Below are 24,246 nucleotides of genomic sequence, written 5' to 3'. Positions count from 1 at the left end.
AACTGTAGGGAAAAACAAATGACTTCCATCCTGTGAACTTTTACAAATCAGCTGACAGGAGGAAACACTGTGCTTGATGAAAAATAAAAATGCAGTCCAGTTTCAAAGTCTAGAAAACTACAGAAATACAAAATTTAACTTAAGGCGCAAGAGGTTGAATGACTATGAGGAAAAATGCTGACTTGAGGTTAGAAATAAGAGAAAAGGCAAAGTCTGGGATCGCAATAACATTAGCTTATTGCTTCTTCTTTTTTCTTTATTTTTTCCCAACTTAGAAAAGGATAATTGTACACACCACAAATTTATTTAAATACACTATACAATGCAGTATAAAATATTTTTCTTAAAAGCAACATATTCAGGATTAAGCTAGGGTATGCTTAAAATACCTGCACAGTATGAAAAATAATGAGTCAAAAAAAAACATTAAAAAAGGCACTTAAGGGTGTTGTTTGACGAATTTTCAATAACTGATAACCACCGCTTTGCCGTGAAGACAACAGCGTTTGTGCTCACGCTTCAATTCTCTGCTCTGTCCCAGACAACGAGGCACTGTAAGCTGAGATGGTCAAGATTTCCTCTTCTTTTTTTTTTCCCAGTAAAGCTCTGCTCTCGTCTCCCATCCAACTTTTTTTCCTTCATTCCAGTGATAGTTATAAACTGACTGCTACATCTCTTCTAACATTTTCTTCTCACTTCCGCTGTCTTTTAAATTTCTACTTGCTTCCCTCCTCAAACTTCGACTTCACGCAGTCCCTCTTGAGCTCCTGATGTCGATGGCATGCTGATGTCAAAACAAGTCACCATCATAACGTGGGACTTGCAAAGGTTGACGCAAAACTCCAACTCCTCCGTGGCCTGTGCCAAGGCCTCCAGGTACTCAGGAGACTCTTTATCCAAATTATGGTCTACATCAACTGTTGGGACAAGAAATTTTATCAAGTGAAACCAAAATATTTCTGTATGTGTTTTCTATTCTAAGAGGTGAAAAATCAGTGAAACACATATGATATTGACTTACACTCTCCAACCCACTTGCTGGGATCCATCATTAGTCGAACTTTTGTGTCCTCCAGCTCCTCCAACAACACTTGGTGCTTTGCTTTCAATTCCCTCACCTGCTGTTGCCTTCTCTCCAGCAATCTCCACTTGCTGTTAAAGTATATCAAACCCTACGAGATGATTAAAAAAGGGGATTATTAAATGTATTAAACATGCAATAATCAGTTGCTTTTGCAGAAATTCTAAAAAAGTGAGCGACCAGTTTCAAATGAGGTAAAGAAATAGATAAATCAAACTTGAAACGAGTCTTCTTATTGTTTGTGTTTTACGCAAATTCAACCAATGTCAAATTTTAAATCAAGCAGCAATTTGAATTATGTTCAAAAATAATCACAGTTGAAACAAATAAGCATACCTTTTCAACGTCTTGGCACGATTGCTGGAAGAAATAGAGACAGAATGTTAGCACGCCATCATGACATTATCTCGAGTAAATTATTACCATGTTACACATGAACTGTGCAAATATGGTCTAATCTTGCAATTTAAATTGGCCAGGAGAAGAAATAAACCAGCTAACTACTTCAATTAAGGTAACATGAAAGATTATAAATATACAGATCCTTGAGAAATATTCACATACCCTGAAACTTCTGAAGTATTGCCATGAAACAACAGCAAACTACTATTGGGATTGATATGATTACAAATATTATCAACTTGACCATTGTTAGGCCTCTCTTTTATGTTGAAAACCTAACAAAATACCCTGTTGTTGTTTTAGCACCAGTTAGTATAGGTTGTATTATTAGTTTATAGCTTATATTTTTCCATCAGGTTTTTTTCTGGCCAGCTGAAATTATGGAACCATAAAAAAAACAAACAGAAGAAATCATCAAAGATCCAAAAAGGGGAATCAAGTTAGTATGTAGTGTTTTTGGTAAGATCAGGATGTTTCTGCTGCCATCACCTTAGTCATTTTTTTTATAATCAATCTCTATCCTTTTCACTCACCTCCCTGTCAGTAGTACAAGTCTTTTTTTCACATTTATATCTGGTAACTTTCAACAGCTCATTGAACTACTGACATTCATTGGGAATGAAGCCAAAATAGAAAGCTTTAAAAGCTTGGACTCAGACATTTTAAATTTAGGGTTTGCTGCTAAGCTGACTGAAGGTCAAACGTCTGGAATTTGTTGTTCTTGTCTTGCTTGTTCAAGTGAAATTCAAAAGAAGAGATTCAAGTTATTCCCACACTGAGATATGTATACCGTTAACACTGCACTTGCAAAACTTAGGCTTGTTAAGCATGGGTTTAACAAGCAGGAGTCACAAGACCACCACCCAGACATGACAAAGGTTTAGCAACATGAACCACAAACACTGTGGATTGACCCTCTGCTCACCTCTGCGGTTTCCTCTTGACGCCGCCTTTGGAGACGTTCCACATCATCAATCTCATATACTTTGATCTCAAACGGCTCTTTCAACTGTCCAGACATAGGAGGCAGGTCCACCCACTGGCCTGCAGGGGCCACCTTTTTCCCCAAGGACGATGTGTCTGGCAGGGGTGCAGGAATTAGCCGTCTTCTCTGGAAGCCTTAAAATGTGGATCGCATATAGTTAGATACTGTAAGCAGTATGTATGATGGGATCATGGTAAGATATGTTCAACTGTGTAGCATAATTCTCAAACAATGCACTCAAATGTGTTTCAGAGCACTTTTCTAATCTTCCAAAAGTGTTTATAGGACAGTAAATGTATGGTATAAAAAATGAAAATGGAAAGAAAGGATAGTCTAGTCATAAATTCTCAGCAGTATTTGACCTACATGGGTAAGCTATAAACAGTGCTGACTGGAGCACTGATTTAAAGGAATCAACAGTCTAAACATTTAAGACCTTGAAACTTAATTATGAATCTAAATGTGTAGTTGTAGGCCATGGAAACTGAGTGAACAAGTCTTCAACATATTTATGGATCCATATTGCTCACATCTTATAAGTAACTTTACAATGCATTGAGATCCAGTACATCACATGTTTGGTCAACCATTAGTAAGATTTAAAAACTATCCATTTAAAACCATGGACCTAAGGCAGTGTTTAAAGACTCAGGTATACAATAAATTGAATTGACTTCTTTAAAGAGATTATTCAAAATTCCAACTAATTGAAAAAAAAAATACATTTTGTTTGACCATTTTGTTTGACCTTTTTTTAAAAGAATTATTGTATTTTTAATTTGTTTTTGTTTTAAGAGGAATATTAAAATGTAAGCTTTACTCCATAACAGCATTGAGGTTTCCTTCATGCTCTGATGACCTTATAAGTCCACCTAAGTGCTGATCTTCTGCCTTTTATTATGAGCATTAAAAAAAAAGATCATTCTCAACCCATATGACCATTGATGTTATTTTTAAAGTGCCTGACATGTAAAGTGGTGCATTAATGTTTCTGTTTACAAATCTTACCATTAGCTCTCTTCTTGGGATACTTGGAGCTCCTTGCTCGGCCTAAAGATGACATCCCACTTTCACTCATGGAGTCAAGGGCAGATGAAGCACTACCTGTTGCTTCACTATCCCTAATCATGCTCTCATATCCGCTGCTGCCTCCACTGTGGTAGAACAGAGCTGTACGGCCCATGGCTGGAGGAAGCTCGCCGCTCAGCACACTACTGTTATCACTGCCATGGCCACTGCTGTAGCGCTGAGGCCTTCTGGGTGCAGTGATTTTACTGTACGGAGAAGGTAAGATGGCTGTCGGGGACTTGTCATCGGTCACGTTTACTCCACTGTCATTCCCACTGTCTGAATCTCCTGAACCTTTACCATGCTTTACTGATACATTGCCTGTGGCAAGTTCACTTACACGGCTGTTTGCAGCCCTAATGGCCTGCTTTGTGCCCATGATAGTCCCTCTACCAGGCTTGTTTGTGATTTGGGCAGTAGTCCGAGAGCCTGATGTCCGACCCGATGGTGGAAGGTTAGCGTTGGTATTCCGGGAAACAGAAGATGCCAAAGATTTAGTAGAGGAACTAAGGCCCTTGGAGCTGTTGGCTGACAGTGAGCGGGCTTTATTCCCATTAACTGCTCCTAATGCTCTGGTATTTACAGATGCTTTTATTTGACTGGGTTTGGCAATGTTTCCTCCACTTTGACTAGGTTGGAAGGTAGCTATGGGGGAGCTTGATGAATTAGGGATACCAAATCTTGGAATTGACTTGTTAGATTTGCTTCCCAGACTTGCCCCACTGTTTTCCCTGCTAAGCGCAGTTCTGGAGCCTGATAGAGACAGGCTCTCACACCTTTCCAGTGACATCTGACTGCCATAATGCAGCCCAGCATCTCCTTTAGAACCTTTGGCCTTCAGGCTAGAGGTAACTTTGGCTGTGTTGAGGCTAGAGGTTTTTAAATTGTTGGAATCTGTTTTACGATGTCCCTCAAGTTCATCCTCTGATACAGCTGTCCTTGACCCATAAGTCTTTCCTCCTTCCCCATATGCTGACTTTAAGGCACTTTGGGGTAGCAAAATCTTAGTCTTGTGATCAAGGCTTGACTTTCTAACTGGAGGAGGAGGTGGCGAGGTGCAACCAGGCTTTGCGAGATCACTTGCTTTTTGTGAGTTAGCCTTATTGTTTTTCCCCAGTGAGGAGAATTTAAGGCTTCCAGAAGATGAAGCAGTATCCTGGCTTCCTTTGTGATCTGTGGAGGAATGAATAACAGGCACCGTTCCCAGGGTGGTGGCACCTCGTTTCAGCTGAGGCACTCTGCTGGGTGTATTCCTGGTAGCACTCTTCTCACAGCCATCAACCACTCTCTGGGATGAGGTAGACCCCTGCACCTTTGGAGGGTGAGGTACACTGTTGCTGTTGTTGGATGCTTTGCTGGAAAAGACACCACTGGGGGGATTTCTGAGAAATCTGCTGGTGCTGCTTGAGTCAAAAATCTGAGGTTCTGTGTGGTTATTAACTCGTTGCCATGGATTCTCTTGTTTGGCTTCTTGCCTCAGTGGATCTCTACTGCTGCTGCTGCTACTATGAGAGATGGATGAGGTAGGTTTTATCTTCCTGGGAAGACTAGAGTGGACAACTGATGAGCACTGTGGAAGTGGAGAGGAGCTCACTGAGTGAGCTTTGGATAATTTAGATGTAAATCGAAGGGACCCTTTGGCTGATTCTGGTGAGTTGGGGGACTTTGTCAGTGACAGTTTACTTGATGCGGTGCTATCATTGTCTTGTTCAGAAAAACTGAATCCACTATCATTCAAAGAGTTCTTTGCATCTCTTGTAGATGACACGCATTGAAACATGTCCAGGGAATCAAAGTAAAATGTGGACTCTGGCCCAATTTGTTGGGCCTGAGGAAGGAACACATCTGTGGAATGAGCCCCTTCACTTTCTGAGGTGCATACACTGACCTCGCTCAGCCAAGAACTTATAGACGATCCCCTGCTGTCTATACACTCTATTGCACCCTGTTGGGTGGGCGTGACTACTGCAATGTTGACTTCAGTTCCTCCAACAGTTGATGTGTAGGCATCAAATTCATCATTTATGCTGCTGATGATGCTGACAGGTCTGGAACCAGAAGCAAGGGCCTGAAGAGAGCAGTCACTGTTGAAGCTAATAATACTTGATGGTCGACCCTTATCCACAATACTACCAATGGAAAGCTCTTCTACAACAGTAAACACTAACTCATCTTCCCCATTTAACTCCACTGGCTGTTGCAGGGTGACAGTAGCTCTAAGGATGTCTCGATCCATACACCTTTCCCTCAAAGCTGACCGCACTTGGCACACCTCTAGGGGTGCTCTGAACAAAGGTGATGTGCAAGGATCCCTTTTTTTTACAGCTTGGTGGCTCATTCCCACTGGTGGCATCCTGGTGGAAGATCTTTCTCCTTTTTCTGGGGTTTCTGTCTGCTGCAAGGGAGGTGGAGCTGGCTTCGGCAAGGCTTTCTTATAAGGGTAAACTTTCTCCCTCACTACAGGCTCTGAGTTTGGGTCTGTGATAGCTGTTGGTCTGTTTCTGGTGACAAGACTTTCAGACATCAATACCTTCTCCCCGTCCGCACTTGTTCTGCATATATTTTGAACAGTCTCAGCTGGAACCATTTCTGAAGGTATGCATTGTCTCTTGTTAATGTCAAGTTTAGGTTTAACATTTGGGCTGCAGGGCATTTGAATAGGGCTAGATTGCTTAGTGGACATTCCCTCTTGGTTGTAAATATTTCCTCCAGTCTTTGGTGAATTACACACTTGGGTTTCCTTGGATTTGTCCATTTTAGGGCTAGCCTGGTTTCTCTTGCCTTCCCCAACAAAGGCAGAAGGTTCCTCACTGCCATCTATACAATCCAGTCTCTCCTGGAGCTCAGCAAACGTGTTACATTTAAAGAAATGGTCTCTATCCTGAGGGCCCTCTTTTGCAGATCTCTTCTTGTTAAGGGAGGGAATAATAGGAACGAAAGCAGGTGGTCCTTCATTGTCACTAAGCTCTCTATCTGAAATTGCAGTTCCGCCAGGGCCCACGTAAATAACAGTATCACAAGATTGTTCGCTACTTGAGGAGTACTCTGGATCACTGAGCAAGGCGGGCAGGTCTGGGTCCAGCGCTACTGTGCGAGGGTGGAATGGTCTCAGGTGTGGTGGCCGCCGAACTCTGCCTTCTTCACAAGAACTCTCCCCTCCAGAAGAACTTGATGCATACTTTAAAGAAAAAAAATCAAAGCACATATTAGACTTTAACATAGAGAATACAAGACCGAAACCAAGGTTTGGTTTAAATTTGCAGCTTTAAAATTAGGTTTCGATCACTTTGTTCTTTACTGACAAGGATGCCCCTTGGTCCTACGTAACGTGCAATTACTGCATAAAAAAATAAATGCTGCAGTCTCCCCTCAGTGTACGTTTTGTATTTGTGGTTACAACAGTGAGTTTAATTTGGTTTCAAATATTTATGTGATGACAAATTTCAGAAAACCTTATTAACCATTATGAGTTATTACAATTTAATTTTTAATGTTTATATGTATTTTACATTACATGTCAATATTTATCTAAAGGTTAAAAGTACACATCAATAGACACATTAAGATAAATGTCATTAATACAAGTAGCTATATCTAAACAGCATAATAATTATCACTGGGACGACAACCAAATAAATACTGGCCTCTATAGGGCCTCATTACCTTCCCCTAGAAGTGTTATCGATTATATGCAGATATACGACGTAGCTGAGAAACAGTATTTCTTTTTAACCATTATATATATATATATATATATATATATATATATATATATATATATATATATATATTAGCATATACAGGAAGCCTGTTTTTAGAGCACTGATTATATACAAATTTACAATTAATACGGGCAACAAGACTGACAATGGCATGTCCTGAGGTTGACAATCTCTATCTTCAGCAACTTAAGGGCAAAAAATATGAAAAAAACAGGAATAGATCTTACTTATAAAACATTGTATAAGCCTTAATTTAGCATATAATAAAACAATTAACAATGTATATTAATTATAATTTAATAATATGATAAAAAACATGTTAAATCTTTAAAAAATTTGCACTTCCTCCTATGTATATTTTTTTTTACTTTATTTTAATCAGCATGACAACATATATTTGCTCTGTAAAAGATTATCAGCATACCTTTGATTTCTTCTTTCTCATGCGGTGAATGCGGGAGGCAAGCTGGATTGTGTTGAGTGAATCGGCATAGTGGGTCGGGGAATCTGAGATGTGGGCAATCATGGTGGTTCTGCAGTTAATGTTGCCGAGAGACTCCCTCAGCAACATTGTTAGCTTGCTGTCCCTGGAGAGTGCATTAAAGTTGTGATTAGCAAACAGAGCTGCCATGTTTTAAAGCACTGATAAAATAGCTGATGTGTCATCTGGGGAAGCGTCCTTAATACACCGAGTAAAAAAACACTCCCAGATGACAAGTAGTTAATCTTTTCATACTTAATATTAACATGATGTGCCACACCATTAAAGCTGTTACCTGCAGGTGAGTAAATAGTCAACCCATCTACTGAACATAAAAAAAAAAAAACAATAATGGTTTTCTCACCTGTAAGGTACATGTTTTGCTCCGTTTGTCAAAGCCATTATGACGTTTCCCAGTGCATTCAGAGAAAGACACAAGCCTCCCCCTCCCTCTCTGCTTTTGCTCAGGACCTTCTCACAGCTCCCCAGATCAATAAGGTGCAGTCTACTCCGTCCACCTGACACTGTTCGGATGGAAAACAAGAAACGAGGTGAGGAGCTAAAAAAAACTCCCGTTTTAAAGTTGCAGTGAGACGATGACAGACTCTCTCACTAAGGTGATTTAATGGGCCTTTTTTAATATTTTGTCCCTTTAAGACCACAAACACCAAAACATTTAATTGTGAATTTATATAAAACAAAACAAAGTGGTTAATTCAGTTGAAAAGGAAGTCGAGTAAAGATATAATATAAATAGATATATGGAAAAAGTATTTTTTACATTTGTATCCAGACCTTTTTACATCGCCGACATTAATAACCACGTATAACATGGTAAGATAGCAAGTCACACTATGTTACTTGGTAAAAAGAAAAACTTTATTTGGTAATTACCCCATAATTAAGGTCTATATATGCAATACCTGCATGTAATTATTACAATTGTATGTTACTATGTAACAATGGAGACTTTTGGTGGTTAATTGCCATTAGGTTACTGTACAACAGTTTATCGTTATATTTATTATTGGCCACCACCTACCAATAGATTACAAAATAAATTGTAGCTTGTCATCAGGTTAACAAAGCATTATAAAGCTGAGCTCGTCACATATAAATACGAGTTTAGTTAAGAAGATTGTATTGCTGTCTTCTAGGTTTGGTTTTCTGTTATATACCAAGTAATACACTGCATTTTACTAAATAATAAACACATTAATTTACTGTGTTGGTGAAATAACTGGTAATAACGGTTGACATCTAAGAAGTCTGACCTTGTCTGCCTAAAATTTGAAGCACAGCACTTGCCAAAATTTTCCATAAAGGGTTTCTTATTATGTAGTAATATAGTTTAACTTGTTATGTTATTACTATGACGTTACATGGTTATTGATATACTGTAAAAGAAAGTGTACCTAACATGACAGAACAAACAGTATCATTAGGATCAAGGAAAGCAGATTGGTTAGGGATACAGTTGTGAAGAAGTTTATCAAACATTGCGTTGATCAAATTATGTCACTCCTTATCCAAATTGACTGAGGTTAAGCTATTTGGCAAAGCAATGTTAGTATTTTGATAAAACTGATAAACATATATTAAAATAGATGTGGTAGATAAAATGTCATTCTACAGTGATTTTTTTATTTCAGGAGGCTGTTTTTATTAAGAAAAAAAAAAGATTAATAGATATGTATCCTTTACCTTTCAACCTTAAAACTGTACGCATTTTATTAAAAGAAACAATGTGTAACTTTGACTTTGTTGTTTGTTTTATTTAATAAAACACAACAATTAGAATCAACAACCCCAATTATTCATATAAATAGTTATCGAATACTAACTTTTCTCTAATGTGAGTGCTTAAATGAGATTCTGCATTGCAATAATACTAACTTCCGCCTTTTCCACTTTTCTCCATGCGATATTGGTAAATGTGAAGCGTGAACAGCATGTGCGAGTTGCGTCTTTCATCCTCATCAGCATCTGGCCTGCTGGTGCTGCGCGCGGCGAGGGCTGCGTCCAGGAAGAAAGCGGCTTTCTCAGCGGTCGGGGCCCGGAGCTCACTCTGGTTCTGGAGCTACAGAGGTTGGAGAGCGGTGGCAGGGTGAGCAAAAGACACCAAACACAACTTGAGAAAGAAGGTGAAGTTAAAACGGAGGCACAGTTAAGGACAGCAGCCAGTTAATTGGACCCAAGCATACATTAGAGTGTATCTCTAGGGCAATTAAAACAGCAGATATGCACAGAGAGAGAGAGGGGGGGATTAGGAGAGGTAATGTTGGTGATGGAAGTGTTAGAAAAATAAAAAATAAAGGGAGTGGTAGGGAATGAAGGTGAAAGAGATCATAAAGAAGCCCACGCGTGACTGCCGTGAGGAAGACAAGCTTCACAGGACTGCACATCGTTTGAAGTCAGAGTCCACAGTTGCCCCAAAAAACAACATCTGTCAGCAACACCTGTGAACACCTTCAAACATCCAGTTTTACCATCCCCCAATATTATTTCTATTGTGCTACAGAGGGCTGATTCTAATTCATCTATAATAGATACTGACAGGATAGTCAGTATGGGAGAGAAGCAGAGAGCTATCAATAACATAGATGAGTTTGGTTTATATATGAAACATGGATTGAAGAAGCAGGATCAAGACAGATAACTGGGAAGTCCTGGGAGACGTTGAGAAAAAGAGAGGCTCACCCATGCACTCAAAAGAAAGTTTAAACCTCGTTGGAGGAGAAGGGAGAGGTTGAGCATAGACAAAGAGATCAATACTCGGATAATACTAGAACCCACAGAGAGAATGAAAGGATCAGTGAACAAAGAAAAAGTGAAGCGCTGTGGAGATCCTTACCTGAGTGCCACAGATGGGATCCTCTCTCAGATGGATTCCGGGGGACTGGCCCTCCTGCAGACTGCCTGTTGAAACCTCAGACAGCAGGTCCTTCAGCTCCTCGTCTTTCCCAAAGATTTCCACAGCAGACACCCGGACTGAGAAGCGAGTGCCCGTCTTCTCCTTACGCTCATTGATGAGCTTGAAAAGCCAGGAAATAGCACAGGGCACAATGCCCAAACTCTGAGGGGAGCTGTCTTTTCCAATCATGGTGTATGTCTTGCCTGGTAAGTCAGAAGAGAAAATGACAAAAAAATAATGGTAACTTAATACAGAGTCATCAATACAGTGTTTTCAATTTGACCTTACACAAACCTTAAACATATATTCTTCCAGCATTTATATTCCATATTTACATTAGTATAAAAGAAATTCTCAAAGGAATGTAAAGACAATGAACGGCGCCATTTTTGGGGGGGAGATAATCAGAAAAAAATGGCGTGAAATAAAATTAACACTTAAAGGATTTCTGCAACTGAATATTTTTTGAAAGAATATATTAATCCCAATAGAATTTATGATTGTGACCTGACAAAATAAGGAAAGGATATAAGATATATCTAAATATATAAAGCTAAAATGAATGGGCTGGCCTTTTACCACCCCTATGAAAATTGTTCAAAGGTTACTGTGTTTAACAATTAGTGATGGAGAAGAAAATGACTGATGGAGGGCATTGGACGTAACATTAAGTTAAAGTAAAATCAAATGCTAATTCAAGGACTTATTCCAGAAGGAGTCATTCTGTGGAGAATTATAGCTAACAGCAGCAGAAGAGAAGCACGCTCTTCATCCTAGGAGGACTGGCTGGACTAATTACTAAGATTTTAATTAGAGACTGAGCCCTGAAGCTTGCACGCGGCACTTTGCACCCCCCTTCTCACCTCCAACCCATTCTTTTTTCCCCTCCAATCTCCCATTCCTTGACTCACCCCAGTGCACCGCTAAGCCAATTGTGGACATCGAGCGTAGCTAACAAAGAGCAATGAGAGTTTTTTTTCCGAGACTAACAAAGGCTCTTGTCTAATCTGTTGCCAGTGGAGGAGCTTACCGAGCTTGACTTGGCCGAAGCAGAAGATGCAGCCGTCTGCACCGTTCACCACAGACTGGATGACCTCCGCTACTGTCCCTGAGCATACCTCAGCCTGCGAGAAACAGAGTCAATAAACTACCTGTGACAGGGAAGCTACAGCTCAGGCAGCTCTGTAACAATATGAATAAAGAGAATCAAAAACTGAAATTCTATTCTGATATTATAGAGCCGCAAAACCTGTAAATTCTCAAAAAAACAAAAAATGAACAATAAAATCACACTATTCTTAAAAGCAAATAAGCAAGTGTTGAAAATGTTTTTATACACAATTAGTAGGTAGGAATCAATTCAAAACACAAAGTGAATCCCATATATGCATATCCCACATGACTTTGCTGAGTTTGACACAGTATTGCTCTACACTAAATTTTATACTGCTTTAAAAAAAACACCTTTAGAAAATATAACCTTTTTGGTTGACTTTTATATTTGCAGGAAACCAGAGTTAGCTCATCAGAGGCAGATAGGTAAATTCTAATAATCCACAAAATCGGATTTAAAAATATTAACTTTTTTAAATCAGGAATGAACCATATACTGAAAAAAATAATGCAACTGCTTTTGGCATTTACTTAATCATATTTAGTTACTTTAAAACAATTGTTTTATCTCCTACCCTGGCTAACATGAAAGGATTGTGTTAAAGTGACTAAATATGATTAACTAATTGCCAAAAGCAGTTGCATTATGTTTTTCAGTGTATGTTTCAGATGTTTAACAACCCACTAATCTCAAAATTGCAACAGAAATTCTAGCATCCCTTTAAATTTCAGCAGATTTGAAGCGTTTTGAAATAAATGTATTTGCAAGCAGTTATTTGCCGCTGTGGTGAATAACAGGCAGAGTAACTCACCAGAAAGTGTTTTAAACCCCTACATAGGGAACAGGTTTGTTAGGTCTGATCTAAGGCACCATAATATAAATCTTTCTGAACTTTGTGTAGCTTGAGACTTAACTAAAGTTATAATTTTCATTAGTAAACATTGTGCTCCCATTGATTCTAGTTGTTTCTCAGCCTTGGCCTTAGGTGACCTGGCTGCATTCTTGGTCGTGTTTTTTCCCCCTTCCTACTGATTTACACATTTCTTAATTTCACTTACCGGTACTTCAATAAACGTAACTCTCAGTAGCTGAAAGCCTAATCGGAGCTGAAATTAAAACTAAAAATATATATATATATCCCATTTGGGGAACTCCCATCACTCAGGTGTGTTTTTGCAATGGTTGCAGTGCGTATTTCTGTTTCAGCATGGGACCTCTGGGAGCAGTGGTGCCCTTAACCATACATCACACAGCAAACAAGACCTGTAACAGCTGAACAGCTTGCTGTAACAGTTAGCCACCAGCAGAGCCGTCCCAGAGGCATAATCCAGAGCCTTGGCTCCGGCTCTGCAGCAGAAACATTTAGACTTCAGCTATCAGCACCATACTTAAGAAATAATAGCTCCATGTTGGTGGCATGACAGAGGATCTGGGGCTTTCTCAGCTAAAGAAATCTCACTCTACACCATTTGCCACAAACTTGTTTACTCGACTTTAATGCACTATTAGGAAATAAAAAGAAAAATCCTGATTAAATCTTACTGCTGAATTACATATCTGTGCCATTATAATCACAGTTTTTCCTTATGAGACAGTAAATATGAAGCTGACCTTTGTCTGTGTTTCAGCAGGTGTTGTGTTGTTAGATATAGAGGTTGGATATAAACAGAGTGGATTCAAATCATTCCTCAGACGGCTTAAAAGCCCCAGCTGTTAGGCCCACACTGGTAAGAATGCCCCCCTGACCCAAGACAGGCATTTTTCTCTAAGCCTCTGGTCACACCCTGCAAACATAAAGATCGTCCCTTCGTCCTTGAGAGGCTAAATTCCCACCCGCCACCTTAAAAAAAAAAAAAACACACACACACACTTGAAGCACACATGCAGGGCCCTTACTTGTGAGGCATCGTGGGTAAAAACAGCATCAAAGGCAAATATCTTTGGGACGGCTACAGTGGCGGACCTCCTGTGCCCTGAGCTGGAGTGCGGGCTGGACGCAGGGTCATAGAGGGTCAGCTGTTTTTTCCTGCTGTCTACCTTTAAGAAAGACTGAGACTCGGAGGAGTCGGCACCCTCCAGAGATGGACAGATTCGCATCATCACTTTTACCTAGAAGGATAAATAATAACAGGAATAGGATTAGAAAGTACAAAATGCTAAACATTTATTGTTTGATTTAAAGCTAGGACAAAACAAACTTTATTCCTCTAAAAAATAGGGACAAAACTGTAGAGGCCAATTTTAATATATTATATTTGCGTTCATATATCAATTAATATTCTATTAATTGCTTACTCTAAACGATTAAAGTTTTTCCAAAGAATCAAAAAATACTTGTATTGCCTTTCAGAATAGACCTTTTGCTTTTTATCCGTTCTCCAACAATGTAAACAAGACCTGCACTGCAAAGCAGGAAATATATACATATTGTGTGACAGCATGACAAAAAATAAATTCTTAATATCTAATAACAAAAGAAGAAAATAGTGAAAAAACAGAAAGAATGAAGATAAATCCATACAGGCTCAGTTCTTTCATAATCGTATAGTGCATCATGTGTCCTACAACATCATGGGGTCTAATTCAGATTTGAAGTACATCTCAGGTTACCATGGAAACTTTCAGTCTTTCATTGACTGGTAAACTCAATGGGTCAACACAAATGGTGTTGGTAAAAGGCAGCAAGGTGGCTACTGAAAGTCAAATCTGAAATGGATGGAAATTGATGTGTGTGAAACCTCCTGCTGCAGGATTATCTAAATCCAGGTTGTTTTCTAGACAGCGGGCTGCTCAACAGAATGGAATAGCATCAGCATATGCCCCCAACCCTCCAATATCTCCTCCATTATTCCACCTACTCACTCTCCTACTTCAGTTGTCCCTCCCCTTCGTTGCTTGAAAAAAGCCAGTTTACTGTTAAGAAGCCTGAAAGCCACCCAGCTGCATAATGTGGTTTCACATTCATCAAGTGAGCTTTATGGTCTTAACACATTCCACAGGTCAGCGTATGGTTCATCATGCCAGCATAGGAAACTGAAAACGGTGACAGCCGATGCATTAAAGCGTTGACTGAGCACAGCTTTGACGAGACAGCTCATGTCACAGGAGTTGAGCCAGTCTGCTGTTTGTGCACAGTTCAACCTCTAGCAGACAAAGGCAGATAAATTTGACAATTTCCTGCTGAAGAGAAGCACTGTGTGTGGTTTGTGTGGCCGTGTTTGAACATGTCAGGCTAGATAACACCATCATTTACAAAACACCTCCTTTAGAAATACTGACAACTCCATATCGTTTCACAATCTGATGGTCAGATTTATCTCTTTCTTTTTCCAAAGGCAATGTGCAAACATATCTGTGACTGATAGGTGACAGAAGCAGCTCAAGGGATACTGTATGTTTAACAGTCCTGTTATCTTTTAGAGTGTTTACTGTTACCCCAAGCGTTACATTACTTGCAATGGTCTCTGAATGCTGCCGTTTATGGTAGATGCAAATCAGCCCTAAGCCACTAAAAGTAAATGTGCTCCCTCTTTGGCACTGAAATAAAACCTTTAAAATAAACAAATGTTTGTCAGAAGGCTGTTTTGCTGAGCCTTAAGACTCTCCAAACTCCTGACGACAACATTAAAAGTTAACTCTCCCAGGGACATCTGTATAAATGTTCCTGCAAATGGTAGATAGAAAACTGCAAGGTTTTGTTACCAGAGGGTCATTAACTATTCCTGTTCTTCAAACATTTGTTACATTAGAACCACAAATTTCAATGTATTGTATCAGGATCTAATGTGATAGAATAGCTCAGTAAATTTGTCATGATATTTTAATCAAGATTTTTTGTTCTTTTTTAGTTTCACTTTGGTTTTTCAGTTAAACTTTGGTTTATGTAATCCTGTGTTTTCTAAGTTATTAGTTTCACTTCCAAATAATGCCATCTAAGTTCTTTTCTAGTTATATTTAAGCACAGTTGCACCTATTGGTTACTCTCTGTTGCCCCCTTCTGCCACTCTCCTTTCCCCTAACTCCCTTCTAGTTCCTTCTGTCCACACCTGCTCCCAATCAGTTGATTAATCCATTCACTGGTCTGTTTTGCATATATACTCCTCCTCTGCAGTTACTGTTTGCTGGATTCTCTTCATTCTCTCCCGAAACGCTGTGTTCCCCTTTGTTCTTGTCCCCGTGTTCTCTGATTAGTTATTTCTGGATTTATGCTTTTGTTGCTGCCATTCTGATTATTAAATCTGCAAGAAACCACCTCAGCTTCAGTCTCTGCATTTGGGTCCACTACAAACCTCCATTCACAATGACAAATTTTGAAGAAAAATGGTACATGGTTCTGGTATCTTTTTACTATTAAGTATTTTAAAAATGTGGGGTGTACACACACCAAGGGCTAGGGGTGCAAACGTGTTGCAAATGCATGCATGCACAGCAAAAAATGATGCACAAGAGATTCTGCATCATAGAAAAAGGAGACCAACAAAGTGCAAATGCCCTGAAAACACTAAACCCATTGCAAATACATAAATGTTGCTTAAAAGAAAAATAGGGGAAGATGCTGCAAATGGCAAAAACTACTGTATAAGAAAGGTGCTCCAGACCACTAGGGGGAGACAAGCAACTGTTTGCTTGATTTATGGATTCAATATTGCTCAGTGGAATGTTTAAAGCTTGGGATATTAATTCATAGCCTCACCCAGATTAACATTTTCCCCATATTATGCTAAACTAGTCTGCTATGCTCTTCATGGGTTCATTTGTTTACAAATGTTCTCTAACAAACCTTGTGGGCCTACAAAGAATAGCTGAATTTGAGCAGATACCAAACAGCAAAGAGTTTGACTCTGTTGAGGAAAGCTTTGTACCCAATGGGTTGACTTATTACCCATGTTGTTTAAGGCCATCAGAACATAATGGAGGCTGAAACCACACTTTCATCTGTTGGAAATGTTGAAAACCATGGATTGAAATTTAAAAAACATTCATAGATATGACATCATTTGGGAACCCCTTTACCTTAAATTCAATTTAACTATTTTTTTTTTTTTTAAGTGTATCCGACTACTTTGTGACAACAATATTCATACAATCAGTAAATTATTTCGGTTTAACATTTAAACAAATTTTCTACATTAGACTGTTGAGGTCATTAGAAAAAAAAAAAAAAGCTAATGTCTAAGCTTTATTTATGTTGGCAGTGATCAGATATCAAGGTTTGGAGTATTTTAAGGCACTGCTAATGGTCTTTGTTTCCCTGCACCTTGATCCCTCTCTGAAATCCATTAGTGCTGCTTGGCACGACTCCATATAGAGATGTCTGCAGGTAAAAGCAGGGAAGTGGAAGTGACCTACATATGCCTGATGGAAACCAGACATACACTCAAGTGTCACAGTGTTGTACTGATCTAAACCAGATGTCGGCAAAGTCAAGCTGGAGTGGGCAAGTGAAATGTTATTTCACCCGTCTTTTTAGACGGTTACGAAGAAACAGAGTCACTGCATTGGTGTATTTGCTCTTCAATAAAATAGTGCTGTAACTCACGTAGGTTTGGATAGATCATAAAAATCTCATAAAAAGTCAACTGTCCCTTTAGCAGAACAGATGCCCACCACTGATCTTGCCCGGGCTTGAAGAGGATTGTTAATAACACAGTTGTTTTTTATGAAGTCCACATGTTGATAGGAGATTTACAACATGGGGCAAAAAAATTCAACCGTCTGGATACCTGGCAGCAGAAGAGAAGGTTTCCTATCCAGGTGGGATCTAATCTTGTTGGGGGACTTCAGCGCTTTATAAATACAGGACGTCAGCTCAGACAAACAATACCCAATAAACCTCAAAGGAAGAGCGACTTGTTTGCACAGCTTTGGTTAATGACTGTCCTATACCTGCCAGGCCAACTTTCATCACTGTGCACAGCATGTAGAATGGATTGAGGAATCCTGTTGTTAGGACCACAGATATGTGAATTACAGCTTTTACTGGCTTTCGGTGTAAAGAGAGGAATGTTGGTCCCACAAACTGAGGGAATTCATGGCATTCCAGCAAGCTTATCTGACTGAATCAGTATGGACTGAACCAGACGGCACGCTGCCTGCAGACCAGTCTGTCGCCACTCTGCATTTCACCCCTTCAAACAGGGGTCTGTGTGTATCTGTGCCTGCGTGTGTGTGTGTGCTATGTTAATGAAGGCAGGGAGAAATCGGTGTGCACTATGGGCAGAAAAACTTGTTTCCATGTGTGTGCTCTCACCTTTCCCATCCCTGGGTTCTCTTTCACTTTGGACACGGCTCGGAGGAGACATGGTGGGGTGGGGGGTGGGGAGATCTGCAGGATACCACTGAAATTGGTTGGGTAGATGGAGGGCTCCTGAGGGTGGAGTAGGGAGGGTTGGTGTTTCTTCCGCTTGGAGGAGAGGTTCAGCTTCTGAGCTGCCCTAAAAGAAGGAAACATAGGAAATGAAGGTATGCTGAAAACCAGCAAGCTAAAAAGGTCATACTAAAGGAAATCGTTTTTCTTTGAGGTGCTAGGTCAAGTATTCACACTACAACACCTCCATAAAAGTGAAAAGTTTCCCTTTTAGTTTGCCAACATACACAACGCCACTAAAATAACTATTCTAAGAAAACACTCCCTTCCTTTCACAACTAAAGAAACACTTATTATTCATCACCCATCTCATACTCCTACACAGTATGGAATTAGCAGCAAGGGTTAGCTGCAAATTATATGTTTAATCAGACTTATTAATATAAATTATCACCCTTCAGTTGACTTAACCTGCCAGGGAATAAATGTTGGCTGTCATAGCTGCAAGACAAAGCAGATAAAATCCCTTATCATGATCAGACACAGCTGAGCTGTGATGGACATGCCTGGTGAGCACTACTGGAGGACAACCATACGGGAAACACATGCCGTCCTATGACTGAGCATGTTCATTCATCACTCAAGTAAAAGCTGAGGAATCAATTTTCCTTTGGAAGCTTTAATAAGACAGAAGCTGAGCTTTGAATAAAAATACAAAATGCAGACGGTTCTATCTTGGTGTGGCTAAACTGGTCCGATCACTGATAGTCTGCTCAGAACCAAAACAAAAAAATTCAACCTGTTTTCCATGAACTTTACCAGGTTGAACTGAATACAGTCCTTCACTTCGTAGTGCAAGAAGACTGAGACTAAGTTAGCTATTTTCAATATCAGAGTTTTTTAAAACATGAAATCTGACAAAGTCTGCTTTTAGATGCTCCTATGAAAAACTCTGTTTTTCTGCACGTTTTCACTGTTTATATACACGATCACAATAGTAATGGGTAAAATCAAGTAGATAAGGGAAAGGTAAGTCTGCAACGGCAAAGATGCTCTATTTCATGCTTTTAAGGACTCAAAATCTGTTTTACGTAGAAAAAATGCAGAATGAAAAAATCTGGAAAATTTTGGGTAAATCTACTTGTTCCCCAGTTATTCAACAGTTTTTGTATATAAATTAGCTAACCCACTAACTGCAATGCTTGTGCTAACAGTTCATTTTAGATGCTTAAAGAACAACTTCATTTTGTCTTTTTGGCTCAATTCTATAACTCTTCTCTGACCCTAATCGGTTATTACTGATAAATAGCTGCAGAAAAGTTTAAGAAGTATCTGGATCTAAGCTATTATATTTTTTTATGAGAGGAAATGTGTTGCGCCATAACACTTTTGTGTTCCTCGATTCCACAACTTTAAAGATTTACTTTATTTTGAGTTGCTACAAAGAAAACTATAAATAGTTATAGGTCTTCTTGAAAATAAATTCGAATCAGCTAAAATAAATTTGTAATACAACATCAGATAGAAATAATGTGATCTTCATATTTACCACACATCTGATTGGTGTCCCTTTGGTAGCCAAACAAATGTAATGATATGGACGATTGGTAAATCTGCTGTGTCGGCTCAAACCAGAGTAATATTTGAACTGACTCCTGCATTTTCACAGTATTCTCATCAAAGTCTACTGTCTTCCCAGCTTTCTTCACTGTTCTCAGTACTGAGCTGTTGATAAAACACCATCAGAATCTTTTCTGCCCTGCAGCGCAAAGAAAAGAACTGTTATATTTGCCTGAAGGGATTTATGGCATTGCCCCTGATCAACTATAGCTCTTCTGACAGCAATTCATTGTTGCCATAGCCTCCCAGGAAGATCCAATGAACTCAGATGTTCAAGAAGTCAGACTTCAAAGAAAGTCTGCGAGGACAAAAATGTGACTGTTTAACCTGAAGGAACAAGTTGCTCAAAGGAATATGCAAGTCTTGATACAAAGAATGATTCATCAAGAAAACAGATTTTAGCACAAATCAAGAATGCAGAAATACGAACAAAACACTTTTTTTCAGCTTTTATTGCCATTACACTGTTACAAGTACAGAGCAATGACATGAGCTCTCTGTATTTAACAAGTCCCCTTGGGGAGCAGTGGGCTGCCATCGTGGGACGCCTGGGGAGCAGGGTGGGGTTAAGGGTCTTTGCTTAGTGGCAATCCGTGGGAGTGGGGCTTGAACTCAGAACCTCAGGATTCCAAGCTCTATGCCCTAACCACTAGGCCGCCATTCCCCATCTGTGATCAGCAAGTTAAAATGAAATGTTGTACTTTCTTCATTTTAATTAATGCATCTCAACCTGATATTCCTGCCATTTTATGACAAACAGAGGGATATACTTTAGCATTCCTGTTTAAATCTAACAAAATTCCAATAAAGCTTGGGGACTACGGTCGCTTTATGGTGTCAAAGTGTATTAAGGTTTAGAAAGGCAACCTTTTCAGAAATGTAAGTGCCTAGCACACTGTTCTTAAACCCCTGGAGTCCATTTCACAGAGAATGAGACAGCAAGTGTTAAAAAGTTTTTTCCTTTTTTTTGCTGTATGAAACTCCCTACTGCACACTACCCATCAGAGAAAGGAACATCACACTTTTACCCTGCTTACAAGATAAAACATTTCTGACCACAATATTCATAACATCATGGTTTGAAACTAAATGAGCACCATCTATCCCTTTTATCTTGAAGAAGACAAATTAACCAGCCAATATTACCTCAGCTAATCTAGCTAATTTCCAAATTTAGGGGTTAAATATCCCCTCTGTAGTCTGTCTTTAAAAATTTATATACCACATTCAGTGGTATATCAGTATACCTCAAAAACGTAGCATCTTACATTTATTTTATCTTCTATTGGATTTAAAACTCATTCCTCTTTTAAATTAACCTAAAGAACATATTTTTGTCCTGTTTTGTGATTTTTGGCCAATAACTGGTCAGACCCAAAAGAAAGCCTGAAATTGGTACTGGCAAAAAAATGAAAAAAAAAAAAAAACTGATACGTAAAATCCTTGATTTGAATGGTGCTCACTCAAATGTAACCAATTAATGTGTCTCCAGGTCAGCAGGAGTTTGTCTGTGTTAACCCTCAGTCCATTAGTCCTCCTCTGTCCAGATGGGCAGCCAAAAACCTCACTACGTTCCCATTTCTATCAGCCTGTAGAGACAATCTAACCCCCCTGATCTCAACTGCTCCCCACTTCACTGTAACACCCCCAACAGCGACAGCCCAAGAGCACAATCATGGAACACACTGCTGGCTGATGGAATAATTATTGCATCCAAGAAGGCTACAGGAGAAGACTCTCCCCAGGGAGCTGCCTGTGCGCGATACCGTGCAAGACAGATCATGTGACTGGAAAAAATGAATAAAAACTAGATAGAATAGATGGATGTGATCCACGGCAAAGGAGAGGTGAAACTAAGCCAGAGTCCACGTGGCTGCATGCTGCAGCGTGCATGTGTACACTTATGGGAGGTTTCTGCAACACATTCATTCAAGAGAAACCTATCCGTCTGTCTCTCGCCTCATTCTGTCGTTTTTTTTGCAGAAGCAGCATAAATCAAATTTAAGCCTAAGACAGCACAAGAAAAAAAAGAAGCAGCAAATTGATTTGTAACTGTCCAGACCACAGTGGGGTGCTTACATCCCAAAGCTGAGATGGTAACCTTGAAGTTGAATTGATGCTGCACAATGACAGTCAGTGCACAGGTGTGCTCTTCAATGAAAGATGGGGCAAATTCATGTCCACATATTTTGGGACTAATTAACTGCTTCCTTCTCTGTCTCTCCCTCGTCTTATCTTTCCCCTTCCTATTCCTCTCCCAACTGTGAACAGGGAAAAAGGTGGCGAGAAGAGGCTCAGATTTCATCAGCCCACAACAGCTTGTCCACCTGTTCACGCTCAATCTCCATGTAAAGCTGTTCCCAAACACCACTCACTAAAATTTCATAAAGCAAGGTTTCAAAGTAAACATGCCTTAGATCTTGCAAGTATTTTTTTTTCTTTTTTTTGCAAAATATATTTATTTACATTTGCTTAAGCATGCATCAATGAGAACGTGCTGCAGTCATGTACTTACAGCTCTTTCCAATCCATCATCTAGTTTATGCTCATAGTCAAAAAACAGACAACTGATACAGATCAACTTTGAGGTCTGTGTCTGTGCTGTCACTGTTCTCCATTATTTGCACATTTGCTACGCCACCGCAGTCACCAAGAATACGGCGAGGAGGAGGGGGGTTGCTCACTACTCAGGGCACGGGGCTCCTTCCTGCTCCGATCGCAATCATTGGGGTTCCGCTTGATTTCACAGAGGTTTGTAAGACGCCAGGGGGAAGGAGAGAGAACGGTCGGGGTGAGGCGTGGGCGTCATAGTAACTAACTGGAACAAGCTGCAGGTGGGTCATAGATGAGGTGGGCAGCAAGAGGGACTGCTCTGCAGGAAAAAATGTAGAATAGGAGTAGTAAGTGAGGTACGGGAAATCCAGAGTTTTAGAAGAGGAAACAACAGATGGAGACCCCCTTTTTTAAAACATCCCCAACTCTCTTGCAAAGGAAAAGTTCTGCATCAGTTCAGAATCTCATCAAACAACTCTCAGCAGTTCAGTTCTCTTCATTTCTTCATCTTGCCACATGCTGGATGGTTTCCTGTCATGTAGTTAATCCCACGCGCTCTGTCTGCTGTGAGCAGCTGTGCGTCCCGATGGTCTTTCCCACAGGCAGGGGGATTGGAAAGGATTCTATACTCCTAGCCTGGCTTTGTGAAGAGAAGGAGAAATCCTGCTTCTGTTCCACCTCTTGGTCCTTCTCCTGCTATCGGAGAAATTCTGGCAGCTGTCCTGCCGTGTCTCTCTTTCCCTCCTGCTCTCTCTGTCTCACATACACACATACAATCCCTCCTCCTTCCTCTCCCTTTTTTTTTTCTTCAGCCCAACCCCTTCTCCCTCCGACTGCCAGACGAGGTGTCAGCGCTCGATTGCTGGATGCTTGCGGCACAATTTGCCAGTACTCTCTTTCTCCCCTTACCCGAACACACACACACACACATGCATGCACCTCAAAACACGTCAAATGAATACTTAATGCATACAGGAGCCCTCTCTTCTTTTAGGGTCCCATACTTCAAACAGATTTGGTTAGTATGCCTACATTGCACGCGTGTTGGCATAGTGTGCACGTGCTTTTTTTTCCCAACACTTATGTGTCTCATTGTCATTGTTGAAGGATGTAATTAGCAGGAAGAGAAAGAGTCTTATGACTAAGAGAGACAGATGTTTGAATGAGTGATACTCGGACCCAACTGGCAAGCTCTGAGAAGGTAAAATTAAACTCCAAGCAGAGGAAAACAAAAACGACAGAAGCAGATGACACAGTAGGGAAGCGGATTTATGCTGGCCAGAGAGAGGGAGTACAGACAGTCAGTGGTCAAGGGTAAAAAGGGGAATGAAAGCATGTGAGTGGGTGAGCGCCGAGGTTAGAGTACCCTGTATTCCCTGGGCTGCCAATTTACCAGTAAGCCCTCTCAGCCCCCCCGACTACAGCCAGTGCTGTTTGAAAAGCTGCCGCATTGGCTGCAGAGAGCCCACTACAACACATCTGCAAACAGAGTGGGTGTGAGACTTGCCAGATGAAAGAACATTCAACACAAAGCTCTCTCTGACTCTCTCCTTCTGACACACTGCCCCTGATATGAACTCAGATGGATTAAACTTTAAAGAAAAAAAATGAGATAAAAAATAAAAGCATCATAGCGTACAAATTAGAGGATCCTTGTTAAATAATAAAACTGTTGGAGATAACGCAACCTTTACAGTTTTTTTTGAAATACCACGCTCACCCCTGCTGTTCTGCAACATGTCCAAATTACATCAGCTGGGGTCTTCTTGCTCTAGAAGTGCAAAGTCTGCTACATTCTTCAAAGACAAAACGGATGTTGATATTAGAGGTCCTCACAAAAAAAAGAAAATCCCAATCAATGGGCAGGATTTCGCTTTAAATGTGGAAACACCTGCGCTGCGATAGACTGGCGACCTGTTCAGGGTGTACCCTATCTCTTGCCCGTAGACAGCTGGAGATAAGCACCAGCACCCCTCGCGACCCCAACTGGAATTAAGTG

General features: G+C 40.1%; 1 protein-coding gene across 4 annotated transcripts in view; it reads right to left on the bottom strand.

Moving 5' to 3' along the window:
* Positions 1-595: 595 nt before the first annotated feature.
* Positions 596-24,246, bottom strand: part of kif26a (kinesin family member 26A) — a 96,249-nt gene continuing 72,598 nt past the window's right edge. For 3 of the 4 annotated variants that reach the window (XM_015376091.1, XM_015376092.1, XM_015376093.1), the window contains 12 exons: positions 18,018-18,201; positions 13,664-13,876; positions 11,684-11,777; positions 10,594-10,856; positions 9,636-9,819; positions 8,104-8,263; positions 7,683-7,845; positions 3,477-6,714; positions 2,409-2,602; positions 1,418-1,441; positions 1,022-1,172; positions 596-917 (listed from right to left, as the gene is read on the bottom strand). In XM_015376091.1, coding sequence (XP_015231577.1) covers positions 733-917; positions 1,022-1,172; positions 1,418-1,441; positions 2,409-2,602; positions 3,477-6,714; positions 7,683-7,845; positions 8,104-8,263; positions 9,636-9,819; positions 10,594-10,856; positions 11,684-11,777; positions 13,664-13,876; positions 18,018-18,201 — 5,053 coding nt within the window. In that variant the 3' untranslated portion in view covers positions 596-732. Of the gene's footprint in view, positions 918-1,021; positions 1,173-1,417; positions 1,442-2,408; positions 2,603-3,476; positions 6,715-7,682; positions 7,846-8,103; positions 8,264-9,635; positions 9,820-10,593; positions 10,857-11,683; positions 11,778-13,663; positions 13,877-18,017; positions 18,202-22,209; positions 23,008-24,246 lie in introns of those variants that run through there. The other variant, XM_015376094.1, reaches the window with a different exon arrangement.

This window comes from Cyprinodon variegatus, unplaced genomic scaffold (genome assembly GCF_000732505.1).
Source record: "Cyprinodon variegatus isolate N-32 unplaced genomic scaffold, C_variegatus-1.0 Scaffold129, whole genome shotgun sequence".
NCBI lineage: Eukaryota > Metazoa > Chordata > Actinopteri > Cyprinodontiformes > Cyprinodontidae > Cyprinodon > Cyprinodon variegatus.
The sequence above is the reverse complement of the archived record's forward strand: the minus strand, read 5'-3'. Positions and strand labels throughout refer to the sequence as shown.